The sequence below is a fragment of the Mobula birostris genome, chromosome 5 (genome assembly GCF_030028105.1).
Source record: "Mobula birostris isolate sMobBir1 chromosome 5, sMobBir1.hap1, whole genome shotgun sequence".
NCBI classification, from domain to species: domain Eukaryota; kingdom Metazoa; phylum Chordata; class Chondrichthyes; order Myliobatiformes; family Myliobatidae; genus Mobula; species Mobula birostris.
This window is the reverse complement of record NC_092374.1, coordinates 55,118,427-55,139,654: the sequence shown is the minus strand read 5'-3', so window position 1 is coordinate 55,139,654 and position 21,228 is coordinate 55,118,427. Positions and strand designations below refer to the sequence as shown.

General features: G+C 39.2%; 1 protein-coding gene across 5 annotated transcripts in view; it reads left to right on the top strand.

The window, feature by feature from the left end:
• Window positions 1-21,228, top strand: part of LOC140197690 (nuclear factor 1 B-type-like) — a 310,541-nt gene that overhangs the window by 205,381 nt on the left and 83,932 nt on the right. For 4 of the 5 annotated variants that reach the window (XM_072258024.1, XM_072258022.1, XM_072258023.1 and 1 more), the window contains exons 5-8: window positions 1,412-1,526; window positions 2,749-2,867; window positions 19,838-19,966; window positions 21,001-21,188. In XM_072258024.1, coding sequence (XP_072114125.1) covers window positions 1,412-1,526; window positions 2,749-2,867; window positions 19,838-19,966; window positions 21,001-21,188 — 551 coding nt within the window. The remainder of the gene's footprint in view (window positions 1-1,411; window positions 1,527-2,748; window positions 2,868-19,837; window positions 19,967-21,000; window positions 21,189-21,228) is intronic. The other variant, XM_072258025.1, reaches the window with a different exon arrangement.

The following is a 21,228-nucleotide window of genomic DNA, read 5'->3' as shown; positions in this document are numbered from 1 at the left end:
TCAGCAATTTTAACTATCTTAGCAATAGTTTCAATATTACTTCTTTGACAATATTTATTGTATCTTTTTGCATCATCACAACTATGTTCATACCTACAAGCTCATTCTTTGTATGTAGAATCTTGAGGGTAAGGTCACATATGCTGGTTTGACTATTTCATCTGTCAAATGATTTATTTCTCTGCACTTTGTAAAAAGGAGTTATTTTTCATTTTTACACTCTATAGTTATTCCATATGAGCTTCTGTCAGTAATAGGAGCATTGTTGCCTCTTGCTTTTATTTACAAATTGAATTTCTCTGCTAACAGAAGAATGTTCGTTTTTTGTTGAGCACTCTTTAACTGTAGGTATATTCCTAATTTGGATATTAAGTATTTCACATTTTCAAGTTTACCATCCAATTATTTATCCAGCAAAGGGATATCCCTTGACTTTTGGATTTCCATACCCCACATCCACACAGTTGACTACACCAATCTTACAGGCTTAAAATCACAATGGCCTTTTCACCTTGTGTGTGTGTAACAAGTAAACTGTGGGCAGTAATGTTCTTTAATAAATAGATCAGGTCCTGAGACACAAACGGTAATTTTGATAGGAATTAGTTATTGTGTGCTCCATGCACGCTACAACAAGTTTCACATTGCTGGAGCCAAAATATCCAGCCAAATACATTTGGAATTAATTTTCTTGGACTGAGAGGAACGTGGCAAGTTCACTATTGAGCCCTACAAAACAAATGTAGGCTGCTTTCACTCTGGGACTTCCACAGATCATTGTTTTGACACTGCCTTTCCCTGCTTGTGGATAGAGTTCTCCAGCAGATTCAGCCTAGCAGTGGGATATCCCTCACCATCTGGTCTTCCAGATCTCTACCCACTCTTGCACTACTGAGCTCTGCAACTTACCAGGCTGATCAGAAATTGGTTCTAGATTACAATGTTTTTTTTTACTGTGATTATGTGCAACTAGATAGATAAACTTGACCCTGTTGACTTTAGAAGATGTTATCAGCCCGAGCTATGATGCACTTTGACTATTTCTTGTGACACTTTGTAAGTCACTCCAACACAAAGCAGAAACTTGTAAAATTGTCTCTGATTAGTTTTGCTGATACAAACTTTGTAGCTATTTGAGATACCAAAACCTTTGAAAAATAATGAAGAAAAAAAGTGAAAACAGTATATGATAATCTTGTTCAGAAATGTTTATGATTTCATCTGTATAGCTTGTAATTATCAAACTATATTGTCTTAAAAGTAGTCCATGTTTTCATGTTGTGTTCTTCTTAACAAATTCTACTCCAATACACAGATGTATTCCAAATAATTTTATTTTTTGTGAATAATGTAAAATTATTTTGTGCAGAAATATTGACTATCATAATTCACAATTGTTTTATGTTTTTAGTGGCTATAACACAAGGAAGTGGGATTAGTTATAACCTTGCAGAGATTCAAAGTCAACCGTTCTACCATGACATAAACTCCAGCCTACAGAGGTCACTGTCTTCTCCACCGGGCAGGTAATTTCATTGATTTAATACATTTTCTATTTAAATCATCAATACCTGCAGTGGCATATGGAAATGTATCCTAAGAACATATTTTGAGCCCTCTCCAGCTCTTCAGCTATTGTTCAATAAAGTGCATCGTAGGGTAAAATAATTTGGTCTTAAGTGTTCTCTATGAAATGATACTTGTTAAAAGAAACGTATATCTCCCTAAACAGAGATGCTCACTTCAACACTATTAAGTTGTAGCCTAGAGCCACAAAAAGGACCCAAAGACACAGGAGTGGTGGAAACTTATCCATGGTCATGTGTGCTAAATGCATAATATTATCGGTATGTGCATTGTTCTCTGCATGTGAAATTTGACTCCATTGACTTCGAAGAAACTGATCTTTAGTAGCAGCGTAAAAAATACATAGTTTAATATTTTGTGCGTATCACAGAGGATAAGCTTCTCATCTTTACCTGATATCAGCAAGGATGAGTGGCATAATAATTAACAATTGGATGAATGATTTCAAGAGATGGTAATTCAGATCTCATGCTGCAAATTTAAGTTATTGATGACCATGGAATTTCCAGCGAACTGTAAAGCTATCAAGATCAAGAACAATCTTCAGTGAAAGAGCCATTATCATCTTATGGATGAAGTTGATGGTAGACAATAAGTGCCAACCTTGCTAATAGTATCACACTCAATGAATGAATATCTGAAGAAAATGTAACTGAAGAACAATAACATTTCTCTTTACACTGTCTGTTTTCCTTTTCACTATTTTTCTGTATTATAGACCGGAGGGAGAGTATTTTTTTCACCAAATGTATTCTCTAGCACATTCCTCCACATCAATTTCCCTTGATTTAAAAGATTTTTCTGGTTATTTTGGCACAAGCTTTACAGAAAGTTAAAACAGACTGATGTAACTTTTTGACAAATGCCAATTTGTACTGCTGTGATTGATGCCATTAAGTTGCTGCTTACAGAACAAAAGTGCAACTTACTTCTTTACAGACAGGTAGGATGCTCTTTTGGCTCTCTGCAAATTTGCTGCCAATATTTGGGACCAGGAGACAATGCGTAAAAATTCTATTTTCCTTGAGGTCATTCTAACATTTTAATGGGACTTCTGACAATGTTTATAGCTGAATTTTGTAAAATGCACTAAAATTATTTCCAAGAGAACTGGTGATCTTATCATCACATCTTCATCTGAATTATGTACTTGTTTACCAGCAAACGGCCTAAGACCATCTCTATTGATGACAGCATAGACACCAGTCCACCTGGAGAATTCTATCCATCTCCCAGCTCACCTACCAGTGTCAGCAGAACATGGCATGAAAGGGATCAAGGTTAGTTCTTGGAGTGAGCTTGATACGTTGTGAAATATAAAACAGATTACTGGTGTACTTCCACTCACACTTAGATATAAAATAAAGTATAAATTATGTTCCATGCCAAGTGACAAGAACTAAGAGGATGATTCATCATATTTAAATTACTTGGCAAGAATAAGATCATAGCTGTATGTTAAGGAGTTTTCATGCAATTTTCCCACTGAAGTCATCCCAGATTTACAACTAATGTTACTAAAAAAGGAAGAGCCAAGACAAAAGAAAACATTTTCCTCCTGACGAAGTTGAACGTCAATGTGATACAATGAATGGATAATATGTGCACCCCCAGGAGCTTCAAACTGCTGCATTATGTTAGCATGCATTTATATAGCACCATGGGTGCCATTCATCTAGTCAAGCATGGTGAATTCTAGACCTTAGCATCTACGTAGCTAAAGGCCAGTGGCAGTGTGTTGAAATTCAAAGAGGTGTAAGTGTACTACAGGACCAGGTACCTGGGCATGTCAGTGAGCACAGGGTAATGCTGAATGCGAGTTAAAATTCAGAGGTCTTAAATGACAGGGATATTTACAGAGGGTACATGTTGACTATTGCCTTGGAAGGTACCTCAGTGGTCTAGCAGTTAAAAACATAAGCTTGAAGATTTCAGCACCAATGAGCTGAATCAGAGGCAGATGTACTGGTGTTGTGGACAGGAAGGTGGGTGTTCTGTGTGACTGGATGCCTGAAGCCTTTGAAGGCAATGCCAAGATCAAATACCATGCTGTTAGCTACAAACGTGGAAATAAACAAGTCAAAGTCGAGTTTATTATCATTTTATGTACCTACATGTATGTAAATATGCAATGAAAAACTTACTTGGAGCATCATCGCAGGCTCATAGCATCAGACACAAAATCCACAAACTCACAAGAAAGACATAAATTATTCAAGAAAAATGCAAGACCTTTGTAAGTTAAAATGGTCGTTGTGTTGCTTTACTGAGATAGTGATTAAGATTACATGGGCTGGCAGACTGGTTCAAGAACTGAATGGTTGAAGTGAAGTAACTGTTCTCGAACCTAGTGGTGTGGGATTCCAAACTTCTCCTGTCTGATGGTTGCTCTGAGATGTTGGCATGCCATGGATGGCAGGGATCTTTTATGATGGATGTGACCTCCTTGAAGCAGCACCTCCTGTATGCACTACCGTTGGTGTAAGGAATGTGCCCGTGATGTATTTGGTCGAGTCCAGTACGTCACTAGCATATCCAGAAATAGATATATAGAGTAGTACCAGCATGCTTTGACTTTTTTTTTTAATTTAGGAGACACCCAGTCAAGTTCAGTCCTAGACAATGACCAGCAGAAGGGTGGAACAGTGTCCAGAGGGCTCTGTTGGGAATTGAAACTTATAACAGTGGTTTTAGTCTTTCCCATTAGATGACATTTTTAACCTTCAGGGACTGCCTTTATGGACTAACACCATGCCAAATCAGAAAGTGGAGACCTTGAGTGAGGCGGTAGTACAGCAGATTTGGCTGTTGTCAGCATGGATGCAGAACCTCACTTTGGATAAAGCATAGCTGAGATGTAGGGGGGAGAATGTTGCTCATGACTTTTGAGAGGCTAGTGCTGACAGTCGCGCAAAGCGATCACCTGAGATTTCCATGCGACGAATGGACAAACAGGGATAGAGCCAGCCTGTGGCAGCGCAACCAGCAAAAAAGGTGAAGGAACAAAACATGCAGATTGATAATGAGGTATAAAGGGGAAGGCGTTGCCATGGTCACCATCAGAAGTGATGCTGTTTCTGTGCCAGGAACCAATGTTTACTCCCAGAACAGCACATTAGTAGGAAATGGGACTAGCTTAGATGGGAATCACGGTTGGTATGGATCAGGTGAACTGAAGAGCCTGATTCCATGCTGCATGATTCTTTGCATTTAGGGTTTGGGTTAGCCACCATTAAAAAATGACTGTATACTTTCAGACATTGAAGCAGCAATTGGAATAGAGTTATAAGATGATAGTTATATGCATACTATGATATGAATCACATTCAGTGCCCAACAACAAGATAAACAGCCAAGCAGTTCGTTCTTCACAAGCTGATTAGTAAGAACAAGTATCACAACTTCATGGAATAGTTGGCACAGAAAGTGGATTGGCAGCCCATTGAGTGTCCTATAATGAAATTAACCAATGAAGATTTGTTCACTCTTAAGGGTTTTCCCAGTTAGACAATTTTACTATATAAATATATTTCATTGGAACTCTAGAAAATTTAACTAATATACTGTATATACATATTATGCAATTTGTATGCAGAAGCAAACTGCATAGCATTCAGAATGTTACATTATTGTAATATTATTGTGTTCTCAGTTTTAATGTTGTGTTACATTTGACTGCGAATAGCCTGCTTGGCCAGGCTAGCAGGATTAGATAGTTATTTAACAGGTTATTAGTTCTTTAAGCTCCAAGTATAATATCAATTGAATATGACCTAGAACTAAAGTCGAACATGGCACATTAAATTGATGACTTTTACTTCTTTTTTTAAAGTACCAGCTTAAAGGGTCCGCCTTCATCTTTTACTTGGATGCTGCTTCAAAGGTATTTCCAAGACCAGAACTCCCACATCTAGGATCCTCACTGTTGTTGACAGTGCACAGAGATGGGCATTAGTCTTTATCCAGAGGTTAAGGAGGGCACTTAAATTCAGAAAACTAAAAACATAATTACTCAATAAATCCAATGAAAATCAGATTTCTTCTAAAGATAATGAAAAAAAATAAGAGATATTAATGGTTAATGGAACATAGAGCTATTAGGTTTACTATATTCTTGACCTTCTGAGAAAGTTTGAATTGGAAGCAGGAGTATGTAAAATGGCCTCTCAGATCTGCTTTAACATTCCACAAAATGACACAGGATCACTGTCCTACTCATTCAAAGATCCCAGCGTGGAAAGTACAAAAGTTTACAACCCGTGGTATTAATCAATTTCCCTTTATTTTAGCATCAAATGGCCAGTCATTTATTCTGAATTCATGAGAATCTCCAAAATGAGGAAACGTGTTTGTCAGAATTTTGACTGTCTCACTGAGATCACATTTCATTTCTCTTAGCTCAGTGAGTATAACCAGTCCCACCTAATTTCTCCTCATTGGATAATCACCCCATCCTAGAAAACAATCTGGTGCTTCACTGTACTGTTGTACCGACTGAAACTCATGCAAATTGATTTTCAGATATGGAGACCAAAACTGCGCACAGTACTCCGAAGTCTCATCAAAGCCAAGCACAACCTTAGCAGTTGTGGAAATACAAAAAAAATCTGCAAATGATTGTAATCTGAAACAGAAACTGAAAATGCTGGAAATACTTAGTAGGTCAGGCAGCACCTGTGGAAGAGAAACAGAGCTAACATTTCAAATCAGAGGCATTAGTCTGAGCATTTCCAGAGTTTTGTACTTTTATTCCAACTAAACTGCATTGCTTTTTCCAACCCAATCTGTGAAATTGATTTAAATCATTTAAAGCAGTGTTTTCAGCAGGATGATGTGTTTATAGGCAGAAATTTAAATAGACTGATTCCCAAGCATAATGCAGCTTAGTGCCTGACAGCCTCCCCACCTGTGAGTGTAAGTATTTTTTATGTTAAGACACAGTGAGGTCTTAACAATGCACTTACTATGCACTTTCCTAATCTTAAACTATGGACTTTCCCAATCACTGCTGTACCTGTATGATTACCCTCTGCCTCTCATGAACCAGCATGCCAGTGTTCTTTTGTACACCATCATTTAAACCTTCTGTTTCTGTCATTTCTATTGAATTGGACATTGTCAGACTGTACCAGTGCATTGACAGTGTGTCCACCTTGACCTTCTGCTGCCTCCTTGCCCTTTTTGCAGACACTTTGCATCTTCCTCACGAAGTCTTTTCCCACCTAACTTTGTAATATCAGCAAATCTGGATATATAACATTTTTTTCATTTAAACCATTAGTATTTATTATGAATAACCTATATCTGACCTGGTGACACCATACCAGTAATAGTCTGGCAATTTGAAAACCATATATTTATCTTTGTACTGATTCTAGTCTCTTAACTAATCCATGGTACTACCTGAACCCCATAAGCCTTTAATTCTGTGTTTCTATATTGGGCTATAACAATAATAATAATAATAATCACCTTGTGGATTATTGTAATTATATTAAAATTAACCTATTTTATCCTGCAACCATCAATAACAAAGTTTTCAGGAGATAATACAGGGCTAAAGCAGAAATACTTATAATTATGAGGTAAAAGTAATTTTAGTTATATTTCGGCAAATGATGTGGGTGCTCAGTGCACAGAAGGTTAAATTAGATTGAGCGCAATGTGAAGGTCCCTCTCGAAGAGGTAGCTCCTTACAAGATATTAATTTCTTCAACCTCACTTGGTTCAGTCCACTAAATGGAGGTGCCTAATTAAAGTAATCTTCAAGATGGAAAGGGCAAAAGTTTAAGGAGTCATTGAAATTGGTTATGGAGTATGATAGATTGGATCTTGATCCAACAAATACACCAGTTTAACTTCTGACATTTTCTCCCTTGTGAAGCTTATTTATTTTGTTAGCTATGGCTTCAGTCCCATTGTTTTGACTGGAAGATGAACATAATCTGTTTTTAGGATGTAGCTATGCTGTTTTAGTGTTGTCCCTCTTGATTTTTAAGCTTAGTTTATGAGCAGTTAGTCAAGATGAAATCCAGTTCTAAAAATATTATAAGGACATTATCATCTTACGTGGGGATGATTGACTTTGAAACTGTATGCGGCAATCTGTGATTGGCATTAGTTTATTTTTGCTTAAGCTGCTACAGATACCAGTATTTGTAACCAGCCTGACTGGGCAACAGCACATCTGAAGCAACCTTTCTTCACAGCATTGCTTTAAAACTGCTTAGCAACTGGATCTTCAACTGTCTGAAGACCCCACTGTGTCTTAACATAAAAAATACTTACTCTCACAGGGGGGGAGGCTGTCAGGCACTAAGTTGCATTATGCTTGGGAATCAGTCTATTTAAATTTCTGCCTGTAAACACATCATCCTGCTGAAAACACTGCTTTAAATGATGCACTCGCTCAACTCACGAAAAGATTCAGTTTACTTGTTCACTAACAGAGTGGAGCTCATGAATCAATGCTCACAAGGCAATTTATTAATAATAGTGACTTTTAAAAATATTTTAAATGATATTAACTATGACAAATGCCAAAATCTGGTGAACAATATATTATTTATACTTCAGAAAAATTGTTCTAACACAAAGAAGCTTTGACAACCCAAGAACAGCACTTGTATGTTGTACGGCCAAGTTTTAAATACCAGTCCTTTGTGACTTACTGCAGAACTGCTGGACCTGAATAATAATTACTAGCGGACAAACTAATATTCCCCACCCGTTATTAAGTTTACACAAAAGATGTTTGTCAGTGAGTCACCACTACCTTGGCCAAAATAGTTTTGCAGTAATTCAGCAGTTTGATAAATTGGTGCCTCTAATAAGCATGACCAGAACACACAAAAATGAAATGCACTTGCAAATAGTTAGCAACGTGTGAGTAAGAAGAATAACTGTAATTAGCAGAAACTCTAGCTTAAAAGGAAAGTTAGGAGAAAAGAGTAATAAATCTGTGCAGGAAACATATTAAATGGAGTAGTCTATCTGGGAGTAATAACCAGGGAGAATTCTAATCAAGCACTTTGGGAATGCCTGAAAGTAAAATACTTGAATCACTTTCTCTGTTAATTTTATCTGAAGGTTCTGTTTAATTTTCATTCAGTCTTGCAACAGCAGCATTTGTCAGTAAAAATGCCTACTGTCAGAGTCACGTGACACTTTTATATTAATTCCAGAAGAGTGATACTGAAGGAGAGGCCCACAACCCCTGGGCAGAGCTTTGTGACCAAGCCTGATTTTTCTTTTGTTACCCAGCGACTGTACAGCACCTATTTTCCAGCAAAATTCCATTGTGCCTGCCTTCCTGCACACCACCCCTCCCCCCATGCCATCCCTGGTAATATGCAAGGATTTCAAAGCAGTAGCCAGGTTATGATCAGTAAATCCTGCACAGCAACTGAACTGAAGACATCTACTCTCTTGAATCTGCTGAAAATCTTCCATTTCTTCTTTGTCAACTTCAGCAAACCAACTTGGAAAGTAGCACAATGGTATGGATAGGTTAGATAGTGATAGTCTTTCTCCCCAGAGTAGGGAGTCTAAGCTAGGAAAGGAGATCTATAGGGGATCTGAGGGGCAGGTTTTTCACACTGAGGAACAAGCTGCCAGAGGAGGTGGTAGAGGCAGAAGCAACTGCAACATTTATATGATACTTGGACAGGTACTGTACGTAAATGGGGAATGTTTAGATGTATATGGCTATACACAGGTAAATGGAATTAACTTGGATTGATATTTTTGTTAACATGGATGAGTTGAACTGAATGCATGTTTCTCTGTTCATCACCTGCAGTGCTGAGCAAAAGCCTTGTGCACATATACAGCTGGGGTGCCTAAGACTTTTTCACAGTACTGTATTTATCATTGCGGAGCAAAACGAGATTGTAAATCTGGCGGAAGCAAAGGATGTTGAGAATGGCAAGGGTAGGGCACGACAGGATGGGTGTGAGGCAGGTGGCAGAGAAGGACTGCCAGGGGCGTGGGGTGGTGTGGGTGCAGACAGGCCCATCCCTGAGATACCAGGCATGGTCATTCAATTCTAAACAATTGGTGTATTGATCATTATAGGATGTCTCTCTGGTGCTTCCCACTCCTTCCCTTCTCCCTTCCCCTCTTCCCAACCATGGTTCCCCTCTCCCTACCTCCTTCCCACTCTCAGTCCATAATAGAGGCCCACATCAAAATCAGGTTTATCATCACTCACTCATGTCATGAGATTTGTTTTTTTTTTATGGCAGCAGTACAGTGCAATAAATAAATTACAACAGTACTGTGCAAATATCTTAGGCACCCTAGCTGTGTATGTGTGCTTTAGTCTTTTGCACAGTAGTGTATGAAGATGAAGAATTAGAAGTATCATTATAGTGTGTTTATTTTGCCTTACATTGGCAACTGTGTTGTTTTATTACATATTCTGTTGGCTTGATCTGGGACTACATGCCTGGAGTAATGTGTACAGTTTCAGTCTTCTTACCCAAGTCAAGATATACCTGCTATAGTTGAGAATCCGTCAGACAGGTCTATGGGATGGCAGGATTGTTGCACAAGGAGAGTTTTAATAATCTAAGACTATATTCACGTATTGCCATAAGAATATCTTTGAAATATATAAAAGGAATAAAATTCAAAGGGCTCTGTCGGCTGTATGTGGGGAGTAAGTTTACCTAGTTGGGTTGTGGGGATTAGCTAAGTAGTATGCAAAGAGATTATTTTTGTTTTGGAAAATAAGGACTATAGGACTTTTTTCTTGAATTTAATAGGTAACAAAGGACAAATGATCTTTACTCAGAGTAGTAACTGTATGAAAACTACTACCCCTGGAAGTGTTTGTGAAAAATACTTTAAGTGGTTTCAAAAGGAAAATAGATAAGTTCATGAAAGAAAATGAAAATTTCAGAAAGCCTTTGATAAGGTCCCACATAGGAGGTTAGTGGGCAAAATTAGAGCACATAGTATTGGGGGTAGGGTACTGACATGGATAGAAAATTGGTTGGCAGACAAGAAACAAAGAGGAGGGATTAACAGGTCCTTTTTCAGAATGGCAGGCAGTGACTACTGGGGTACCGCAAGGCTCGGTGCTGGGACCACAGCTATTTACAATATACATTAATGATTTGGATGAAGGGATTAAAAGTAACATTAGCAAATTTGCAGATGACACAAAGCTGGGTGACAGTGTGAAATGTGAGAAGGATGTTACGAGAATGCAGGGTGACTTGGACAGGCTGGGTGAGTGGGCGGATGCATGGCAGATGCAGTTTAATGTGGATAAATGTGAGGTTATCCACTTTGGTGGCAAGAACATGAAGGCAGATTACTATCTGAATGGTGTCAAGTTAGGAAAAGGGGAAGTACAACGAGATCTGGGTGTCCTTGTTCATCAGTCACTGAAAGTAAGCATACAGGTACAGCAGGCAGTGAAGAAAGCTAATGGCATGTTGGCCTTCATGACAAGGGGATTTGAGTATAGGAGCAAAGAGGTCCTTCTGCAGTTGTACAAGGCCCTGGTGAGACCCCACCTGGAGTATTGTGTGCAGTTTTGGTCTCCAAATTTGAGGAAGGACATTCTTGCTATGGAGGGAGTGCAGCGTAGGGTCACTGCATTAATTCCAGGGACGGCGGGAATGTCAAATGCTGAAAGATTAGACACACTAGAGGCAGGAAACATGTTCCTGATGTTGGGGGAGTCCAGGACCAGAGGCCACAGTTTAAGAATAAGGGGTAGACCATTTAGAACGGAGTTCAGGAAAAACTTTTTCACACAGCGGGTTGTGGATCTGTGGAATGCTCTGCTTCAGAAGGCAGTGGAGGCCAATTCTCTGGATTCTTTCAAGAAAGAGTTAGATAGAGCTCTTAAAGATAGTGGAGTCAAGAGATATGGGGAGAAGGCAGGAACAGGGTACTGATTGTGGATGATCAGCCATGATCACAGTGAATGGAGGTGCTGGCTCGAAGGGCCGAATGGTCTACTCCTTGTCTTTTGTCTATAAAATGAAATAGGAAGTTGGAGTGGAGGAAAAGTCATAAGGAGGTGTGCAATCACAATTAAATTGTGTTCTGTTTGTACATTGCATATACTGTAGAACAATTTACTGCACATTTAGTTTGAAAGTGGTTGAGGCAAAAACCAATTAGATTTTTCCAATTACAACGTTGGTTATGGGTAAAAAATTTAGAAAAAACAAGCCATATGATATCACAAGGAAATCTGCAGATGCTGGAAATTCAAGCAACACACACAAAATGCTGGTGGAAGGGTCCTGACGAATTGTCTCGGTCCGAAACATTGACTGTACTTTTTCCTATAGATGCTGCCTGGCCTGCTGCATTCCACCAGCATATTTTGTGTGAAACTATATGATATTCCTTTCTCCAGGTGCAGCCATAAAATATTTGCTTCTTCTCAAGGCTACTTAGGCTGTTGTAATTGCTTTGGCTACAGATTTAAACAATGATTTGAATATAATCAAATTTTTTTTTATTATGAAGATTATTCCGGGTAAAGTTTTACATTCTGTGTTTAATTTTCATGCAAAGGAACAAATCCAGAGTTACCTTTATAATCAAATCTTTGGTTGAGCTGATTTAGCTATTCTGCCTGAGTCCGTGGTGCTTAGTGGTCTCCAGATACAGAGTTTCTGCTTGTGTTGTCCAACTTTACTAAAACAGTTGTGGTTGAGTGTGTTCCCACAAAGTCATTACAATTCTCCTGCAATCATAATCCCTGGATGAACCATGAGATCTACAATCTGCTGAGAGCTAGATCCGAAGCATTCAAGTCTGATGACCAAGAAAGTTAGAAGAGGTCCAGGTGTGATCTGAAAGCCATCTCAAGGGCAAAGTGGCAATTCCAGACAACTTGAATCAATGAAGGATGCTGAACAGTTGTGTTTGGGCTTGAGTTCTTTCACCTACTGTAATGTAAAGTTAAATCAAGCGATATAGGCAACAACAGGGCTTTGCTTCCTGATGAGCTCAATACCTTCTGTGCTCGCTTTGACTATCAAAACATGCAGGAACCATCACAAATGCCCACAGCCTCAAATAATCTATGATTTCAGTGTCTGAGGCTGACATACAATCAGACTTCAGGAGGTTGAATGCATGAAAAGCATCTGGCCCAGATGGGAATCCTGGCCAAGTACTAAAGACTGTGCTGTTCAACTGACTGGAGTGTTCACTGAGATCTCTAACCTCTCACTTCAGCAGTCTAAGTGACGCTGGATTCAGTTATACCAATGCCCAAGAACAACTTGGTGACTTGCCTTAATTCGTTGGTGATGAAACATACCAACTCCTGATTGAGAAGTGACTTGGATCCAATCAAATTTGCCTACCAGGGCAACAGGTCTACAGCAAATGCCATCTCATTGGCTCTTCACTTAACCCTGGAACATCTGGACTGCACTGATGCAAACATCAGGATGCTCTTTATTGACTACAGCTCAGCATTCAATACCATCATCCCCTCAAAACTAATGAATAAGCTTCAAGACCTTGGCCTCAAAACCTCCTTGTGCAATTGGAACTTCGATTTCTTCACTTGCAGATCCGTCAGTTTGGATTGGCAACAACATCTCCTCCACAATCTCCATCAGCACGGATGCACCACAAGGCTGTGTACTTAGCCCACTGCTCTACTTACTTTACACTTATGACCGTGTGGCTAAGCACAGCTCCAATGCCGTATTCAAGTTTGCTGACAGCACCACTGTTGTAGGCTGAATGGTACCACAGCAACAACCTCTTACTCAATGTCAGCAAGGCCAAGGAGCTGATTATTGACTTCAGGCGAAAGAAACCAGAGGTCCAATAAACCACTCCCATTGAAGGATCAGAGGTGGAGAGGGTCAGCAACTTTAAATTCCTCAGTGTTATTATTTCACTGGGCCTATTCTGGGCCCAACATGTAAGTGTAATTACGAAGAAAGCACGTTAGCACCTTTACTTCCTTAGGAGTTTGCAAAGACTCAGCATGCCATCTAAAACTTTGACAACCTTCTATAGCGATGTACTAGAGAGTCTATTGACTGGCTGCATCACAGCCTGGGATGGAAGCACCAATGCTCTTGAACAGAAAATCCTACGAAGAGTAGGGGATGCGGCCCGGTCCAACACAGGTAAAGCCATCCCCACCACTGAGCATATCTACATGAAATGTTTTCTCAGGAAAGCTGCATCCATCATCAAGAACCTCCTCCCTTCCCCCGCCACCACGAGGACATGCTCTCTTCTTGTCTCTGCCATCAGGAAGAAGCTACAGGAGCCTGAGGACTCAAACCACCTGGTTCAGGAAGAATTATTACCCCTCAACCAATAGGCTTTTAAGCCAAAGGGTATAACTTCACTCAACTTCACTTGCCCTATCATTGAAATATTCCCATAACCAATGGACTTATTTTCAAGACTCTTCATCTCATGTTCTTGATATTTATTGCTTATTAATTTATTATTTTTTTTTCTCTTTATTTTTACACAACTTATTGTATTTTGCACACTGGTTGATTGTCCAAGTAAGTGCAGTCTTCATGGATTCTGTTGTGATTATTATTCTATGGATAGAGTAAAAGACTGATGAGAGTAGATATAGGACCGATAGAAAATGACGCTGGAGAAATTGTAATGGGAGATAAGGAGATGGCGGAGAAACCGAACGAGTATTTTGCATCAGTCTTCACTGAGGAAGATATCAGCAGTATATCGGACACTCAAGGGTGGCAAGAAAGAGAAGTGTGCACAGTCACAATTACGACAGAGAAGGTACTCAGGAAGCTGAATAGTCTGAAAGTAGATAAATCTCCCGGACCAGATGGAATGCACCCGCGTGTTCTGAAGGAAGTAGCTGTGGAGATTGCGGAGGCATTAGCGATGATCTTTCAAAAGTCAATAGATTCTGGCACGGTTCTGGAGGACTGGAAGATTGCAAATGTCACTCCGCTACTTAAGAAGGGGGCAAGGAAGGAAAAAGGAAATTATAGACCTGTTAGCTTGACGTCGGTGGTTGGGAAGTTGTTGGAGTCGATTGTCAAGGATGAGGTTACAGAGTACCTGGAGGCATATGACAAGATAGGCAGAACTCAGCATGGATTCTTTAAAGGAAAATCCTGCCTGACAAACCTATTACAATTTTTTGAGGAAATTACCAGTAGCCTAGACAAGGGAGATACAGTGTATGTTGTATATTTGGATTTTCAGAAGGCCTTTGACAAGGTGCCACACATGAGGCTAATTAACAAGATAAGAGCCCATGGAATTACAGGAAAGTTACATACGTGGATAGAGCATTGGCTGATTGGCAGGAAACAGAGAGTGGGAATAAAGGGGATCCTATTCTGATTGGCTGCCGGTTACCAGTGGTGTTCCACAGGGGTCCGTGTTGGGGCCGCTTCTTTTTACATTGTACATCAACGATTTGGATTATGGAATAGATGGCTTTGTGGCTAAGCTTGCTGACGATACGAAGATAGGTGGAGGGACCGGTAGTGCTGAGGAAACAGAGAGACTGCAGAGAGACTTGGATAGATTGGAAGAATGGGCAAAGAAGTGGCAAATGAAATACAATGTTGGAAAGTGTATGGTTATGCACTTTGGCAGAAGAAATAAACGGGCAGACTATTATTTAAATGGGGAAAGAATTCAAAGTTCTGAGATGCAACGGGACTTGGGAGTCCTCGTACAGGATACCCTTAAGGTTAACCTCCAGGTTGAGTCGGTAGTGAAGGCGGCAAATGCAATGTTGGCATTCATTTCTAGAGGAATAGAGTATAGGAGCAGGGATGTGATGTTGAGGCTCTATAAGGCACTGGTGAGACCTCACTTGGAGTACTGTGGGCAGTTTTAGTCTCCTTATTTAGGAAAGGATGTGCTGACGTTGGAAAGGGTACAGAGAAGATTCACTAGAATGAATCCGGGAATGAGAGGGTTAACATATGAGGAACATTTGTCCGTTCTTGGACTGTATTCCTTGGAGTTTAGAAGAATGAGGGGAGACCTCATAGAAACATTTTGAATGTTGAAAGGCATGGACAGAGTGGATGTGCAAAGTTGTTTCCCATGATGGGGGAGTCTAGTGCGAGAGGACATGACTTAAGGATTGAAGGGTGCCCATTCAGAACAGAAATGTGAAGAAATTTTTTTAGTTAGAGGGTGGTGAATCTATGGAATTTGTTTCCACGGGCAGCAGTGGAGGCCAAGTCATTGGGTGTATTTAAGGCAGAGATTGATAGGTATCTGAGTAGCCAGGGCATCAAAGGTTATGGTGAGAAGGTGGGGGGGGGGACTAAATAGGAGAATGGATCAGCTCATGATAAAATGGCGGAGCAGACTCAATGGGCCGAATGGCCGACTTCTGCTCCTTTGTCTTATGGTCTTATGATATATTCAGTATGCCCACAACAGAATGAATCTCAGGGTTGAAAATGGTGACATATCTGTACTTTGATAATAAATGTACTTTATTTGATGGAAATAAAAAGACAATAAACAAAAACATTGTTCTAACTGGATGTCATAGCCCAAATATTCAGTCTCGCAGCAGATATTTTCTATAACGGCATGTCCCCATTTGTGTATAATTCAGTTCACAACTTGTGATGAACAAAATAAAGAGCACTTTATGTTACTTGTTTGCTTGTATTTTGTGGTCATGTTTGATGTATCTATTGTTAACAATAGTCATTTGACACAAGGCATGTCACTTGTGCATCATAAGTGCCAGAAATAATGTTGGATAAATGAGGTCTGAAGAATGTTCCCTTCTTGTATCTATGAATAAAACCCAGAACATATTTAAGAAGCCTGAATTTATTCAGGACAAAAGAAACACCCTTGAGTGTCAATCCTATTACGATCCCAATTCACTGCATTCTACCTTTGACCCAATGGTGCAATATCCTCAATCTGTATTACTTAAATAAACAAGACATTCCTTCCATGAAACCTCTGACAAATACAAGATGTCCTCCATGTCTAACATAGAAATATATTGCAAGTTCTCTGAGATTGTACGTTGCTGAAGCTGTTTGATGTAACAGAACTGCGGGTGTTACCTCAGCCTAGGCAATACAGCACGCCAGAGAGATGACTTCTCCACACCCTCAGTGCTGGAAGGTAATCAATAAACACCATTATCAAAGTTGGGTGTACCTTATATGAATCATAAGAATTGAAAGGAAACTCAACCCCAAAGTGATGGTCTCCATGTTCCCATTACTCTGTCCTTGATTCTCTAAACATCAGCTTAAACACAAGTGATAATCACAATTGAAGCAAAATGCCAACTAAGTTTTGAATCTGGGTAAGACCAAAGCCATACCTCACTTTTGTGGTGCCTTGCCTGAATAAACACTTTGGTACCTTGCTTATCTAATGGCTGCAGCAGTGCTCCAGGGTCTGCATTCTATGAGAAAAGAAGTTGAGAATGAGAGGATCAGCTCTGAGGATAAGTATTACAAGCATTCCATCATTATTGAACTTACTATGTTCCACGTTAAATCAAAGCTCACATTCATAAGTACTCTTTCCTTTGGAAGACTCTGACCATTGTAGAGGTCCTTTACAGAGTGCTGCTACATTTGGCTGTTGTTTACTGCCTTTTTCTTCAAAAAAGATGGAAGTATGTTAAAAAATATATCAGATTATTAGTATATAATGTTGAATTACAAAGGATATGTAAAATATTTGTGTAAATAATGCAAATGTGTTTAGCCACATACATGTGGGATATGTTTCTGTAGCTCTGATCTTGGTTATACAAGGAAGGCCCTTAAATTTCTTCTTGAACTAGACCTAGGTCAGAATCAGAATCAGAATCATGTTTATTACCACTGACATACAGAATGTTATGCAATCTGTTATTTTGCGACAGATTTTATGACATAAAAATTACAACAAACAAACAAGTAAAAGTACGATACAAAAAGACATAAAAGCTACAACAAATAAACATATAAATAAATAATTAGCGAGTGAGGAAGACCAAGGCAGCATTCTTGGGTTCCTGTACCATTCAGAAATCTGATGGTAGAAGGGAAGTTGTTCATAAAATATTGAATATGGGTCTTCATGCTCCTGTACTTCTTCCCCGATGGTAGTAATGAGGACACGGCATGTACTGGATGGTGAGGGTCCTGTGGTGATTCTTGCAGGCTGTCCTCAACACATCCCAGGTTGTGTTGGTTGTTAACACAATCAATACGTTTCACTGTAAGTATTGATATGCATGTGATAAATACTTCTGATGGATTCCACGTTCTTGAGGAACCACCTTCTGTTGATGTCATTGGTGATGAGGAGGGTTATGCCTGTGTTGGAGCAGACTGAATTATAACGTGAGTCTGCATCCTTCTTTGGTCATGTGCATTAGAGCTTTCATACCATGCAGTGATGCAGTCAGTTAGAATGCCCTCCATTATATATCTCTACAAATTTGCAAAAGTCTTGGGTGACACACGAAATCTCCTCAAACTCCAAATGAAGTATAGCCACTGGCATGCTTTTTGTGATTGCATCATAATATTGGCCCAATGATAGATCCTCTTAGATGTTGACACCCAGGAACTTGCAGGAGGTAGCAGTCTGCATTGACTTCTTTGACCATGTCTTTTCCCAATGCCATATTCTGATTGGCTTCATGGAACATTCTTCTTTAGGAAAGCTCAGATCTGCCTCTGAGAAGTTGAGTGCATAGTCACTATCTGACTCTATTTTTCCATTTTGAGTTCCTCAACTTGCATAATGACTTCCTTCAATACTTTGAGGCATCGACCATTCATTTTACTAGTCAGAGCACATCTTAGATAGGTTTCAATAGGTACATTTAATGTCAAAGAAATGTCTACAATATACATCCTGAAATAATTATTTTTCGGAAATATCCACAAAATCAGAGGAGTGCCCCAAAGGATGAATGACAGTTAAATGTGCCCCAAAGCACCCCCCCCCAGCTCTCCCCTCCCACGCATAAGCAGCAGCAAAGCAACAACACCCACCCCACCAGCAAAAAAGCATCGGCATCTCCCATTGAGCACTCAAGTGTGCAGCAGAGCATCAATAAGACACAGACTTACAGTATCCAAAGACTACTCATTCACCCGGTATTCAGCATACCACAGACTCTCTCTCTCCCTAATAAGCGAAAAAGAGATGTCCCCGTTTCACAGCAAGGAGGGAGACATAGCAAAGCAACTCATTGATTTATGGTATTAAAACTAGCATCCTGTGTGATCCTCCTGAAGTTACTGGTTCTGATGGGAAGTTTTCATGAAATATACTTTGATCACATTCTTTAGGTGGACAAATCATTACACAGAATACAATGACAAACTGGCAAAGATCTCCGTACAATGTTATTTTACAGTGCAAGTGAATTTCTACCTTCGTGTATGCATTTCCAAACTTTCAGTAAGTGAACTGAAAATAATTTATTGAGGACAAGCCAGATATGAATCATTAAACTCCCTAATTTCACAGTCAGCAAGTTAGTGTGTAAAATGATAATCGTAGTAAAAGCACATTTACTTCGATTCAGATGTTTTTCTGATGATATACAATAAAAAAGACATAAACCTGTTTCTGGTCTATCTGAGCTTTTTAACAAACCAAATTTCAAATGGTAGACACAAATGATTCTTTAGGTGCTGAAAATTTTATGCAACACACACAAAATTCTGGAGAACTCAGGAAATCAGGCAGAATCTATAGAGGGAAATAAACAGACAATGTTTCAGACTGAGACCCTTCTACAGGACTGGAAAGGAAGGTGTCAGATAATTTTATTGTTGTTCATGAGACCTTATTGGTTAACATATTCCCTAAATTGGCTGCACTTCGATGTAATTATGCAACATGCCATGATCTGTTCATTCCTTTCTTGAGTTAAAAGATGAAATAGCAGCAATATTATTTTCATTGAAGGTTATAGTAATTTTATTACTGTGTCTTTTGCTTTTAGTTTGCTGATGAATAATTCTGGATTGTTAGGGTGAGAAGAGTAAGCAAATAATAGTTTTTGCATCTTAAGAATGATCCCATTTATTAACCATATTTCTCTGCTATTTTTTTGTTTGGCTTTGGGCCATTACACGCACAGGTGATTGACAGCAACTGACCCAAAAGTGGTAATAGCGGGTTCTCCAGAGATACTGGCAAAGTTGTACTGAAACAATACACCTTTCTAGAGTGGCCTAATACACCTGTATATAAGTATTTACCTGTTTTCATATTTCTATCTATGACTTGGTAGAAATGTCATCTCCTACAATGAAGAAGCCCGAGAAGCCAATATATAGTGACCCCACATCTCCACAAGGTTCATCACCACGACTGAGTACTTTCCCACCGCATCATCACCCTGGCATCCCAGGACACAGTGGTAATTCAATTCATACTTTATCTGTGATTTAAATAAATGCAAACAAATTGGAAAATACAGTTGATGCACCATCCTTTCAGGATCCTTTTGATGATGCACATTACATTACTAAACCAGGTTGGGGAGATTTCATTTCAACCAAGAACATTTCACTTGACCACTTTAGCTGTTGCACAGTGCAAAACCATAGTTGGAGGGTGCACTCAGTATTCAAAGTGTGGCTGCTTTGGTATCTACTTCTGTTTTGTGCTATGCAGTGCACATTGAAGTTTGAGGGGGAACCTGGCTATTTGTTACCTCTTTGGTCTTGCCAAACTGTTGAATAAATTTCTGTTGGATTCTTGGAAACGTGCAGAGTATGTTTGCTGAAAGAAAACAATAAGGAAGAGGGAACATCAGAAAAAATCTGTATCAGCTTGCATTGTCTCTCTACACATTGACACAATAATAAATATAACTAATGAAAAATTTTAAATACAATGGCTTGTTTTCCCATAGGATTCAATATTCATGCTTACTAATGGTAGAACCATTAATGGTAGTATAATGTTCTTGATCTTAAAAAGAAAAAAAAATCTTGAAGTTCAGCATGCATATAGTTCTTCATGAATGGTATCTGTGTTTTTCCAAGGTAGTAATTGAATTATTCTCTTCGGAGTACTTTTCCTCTGAAAGAGCTCTGCAAAAAGGACAAATAAGTGTGCTCCAGCAATATCCATCAAAGGGAACAGTACACTTTGAATTAACAGGCTCAAACAATCACAACAGCCAAACTGTTAAACTGATTACAAACCACGATGGTAATAGAAAATTAGATTGGGTGCTGGGGTTTACTTAGAAAAAATTCTGCACTGAGCTATAATTCCTTAAGTCTTTATCCTTCTTTGCAGTATACAGAAGCCATTACTAAGCTTATATTATGCACAGAAATAATATTCACTGTTACAGGAACTGAAAATATGAGATGTACAGATAAGGCCAATGGTATAAAGGAAATACACAATTTTTTTTAACCTTTTCTTTTCTGTTTCTAGTCATCTCAACGAGAAGCCCACCTTCTCCATCTCCGCTACATTTTTCAGCCTCTTCCATTCTCCCTCCTGCTCCCAGTAGTTACTTCTCGCATCCTACAATCAGATACCCACCGCATCTTACCCCTCAGGACACAGCAAAGAACTTTGTACAACTAGGCTGCGGGCCATCCAATCCACAAACAAGCCAGGTGAGTTAATGCTGAAATGTTAATTTTTGACAATTGAAAG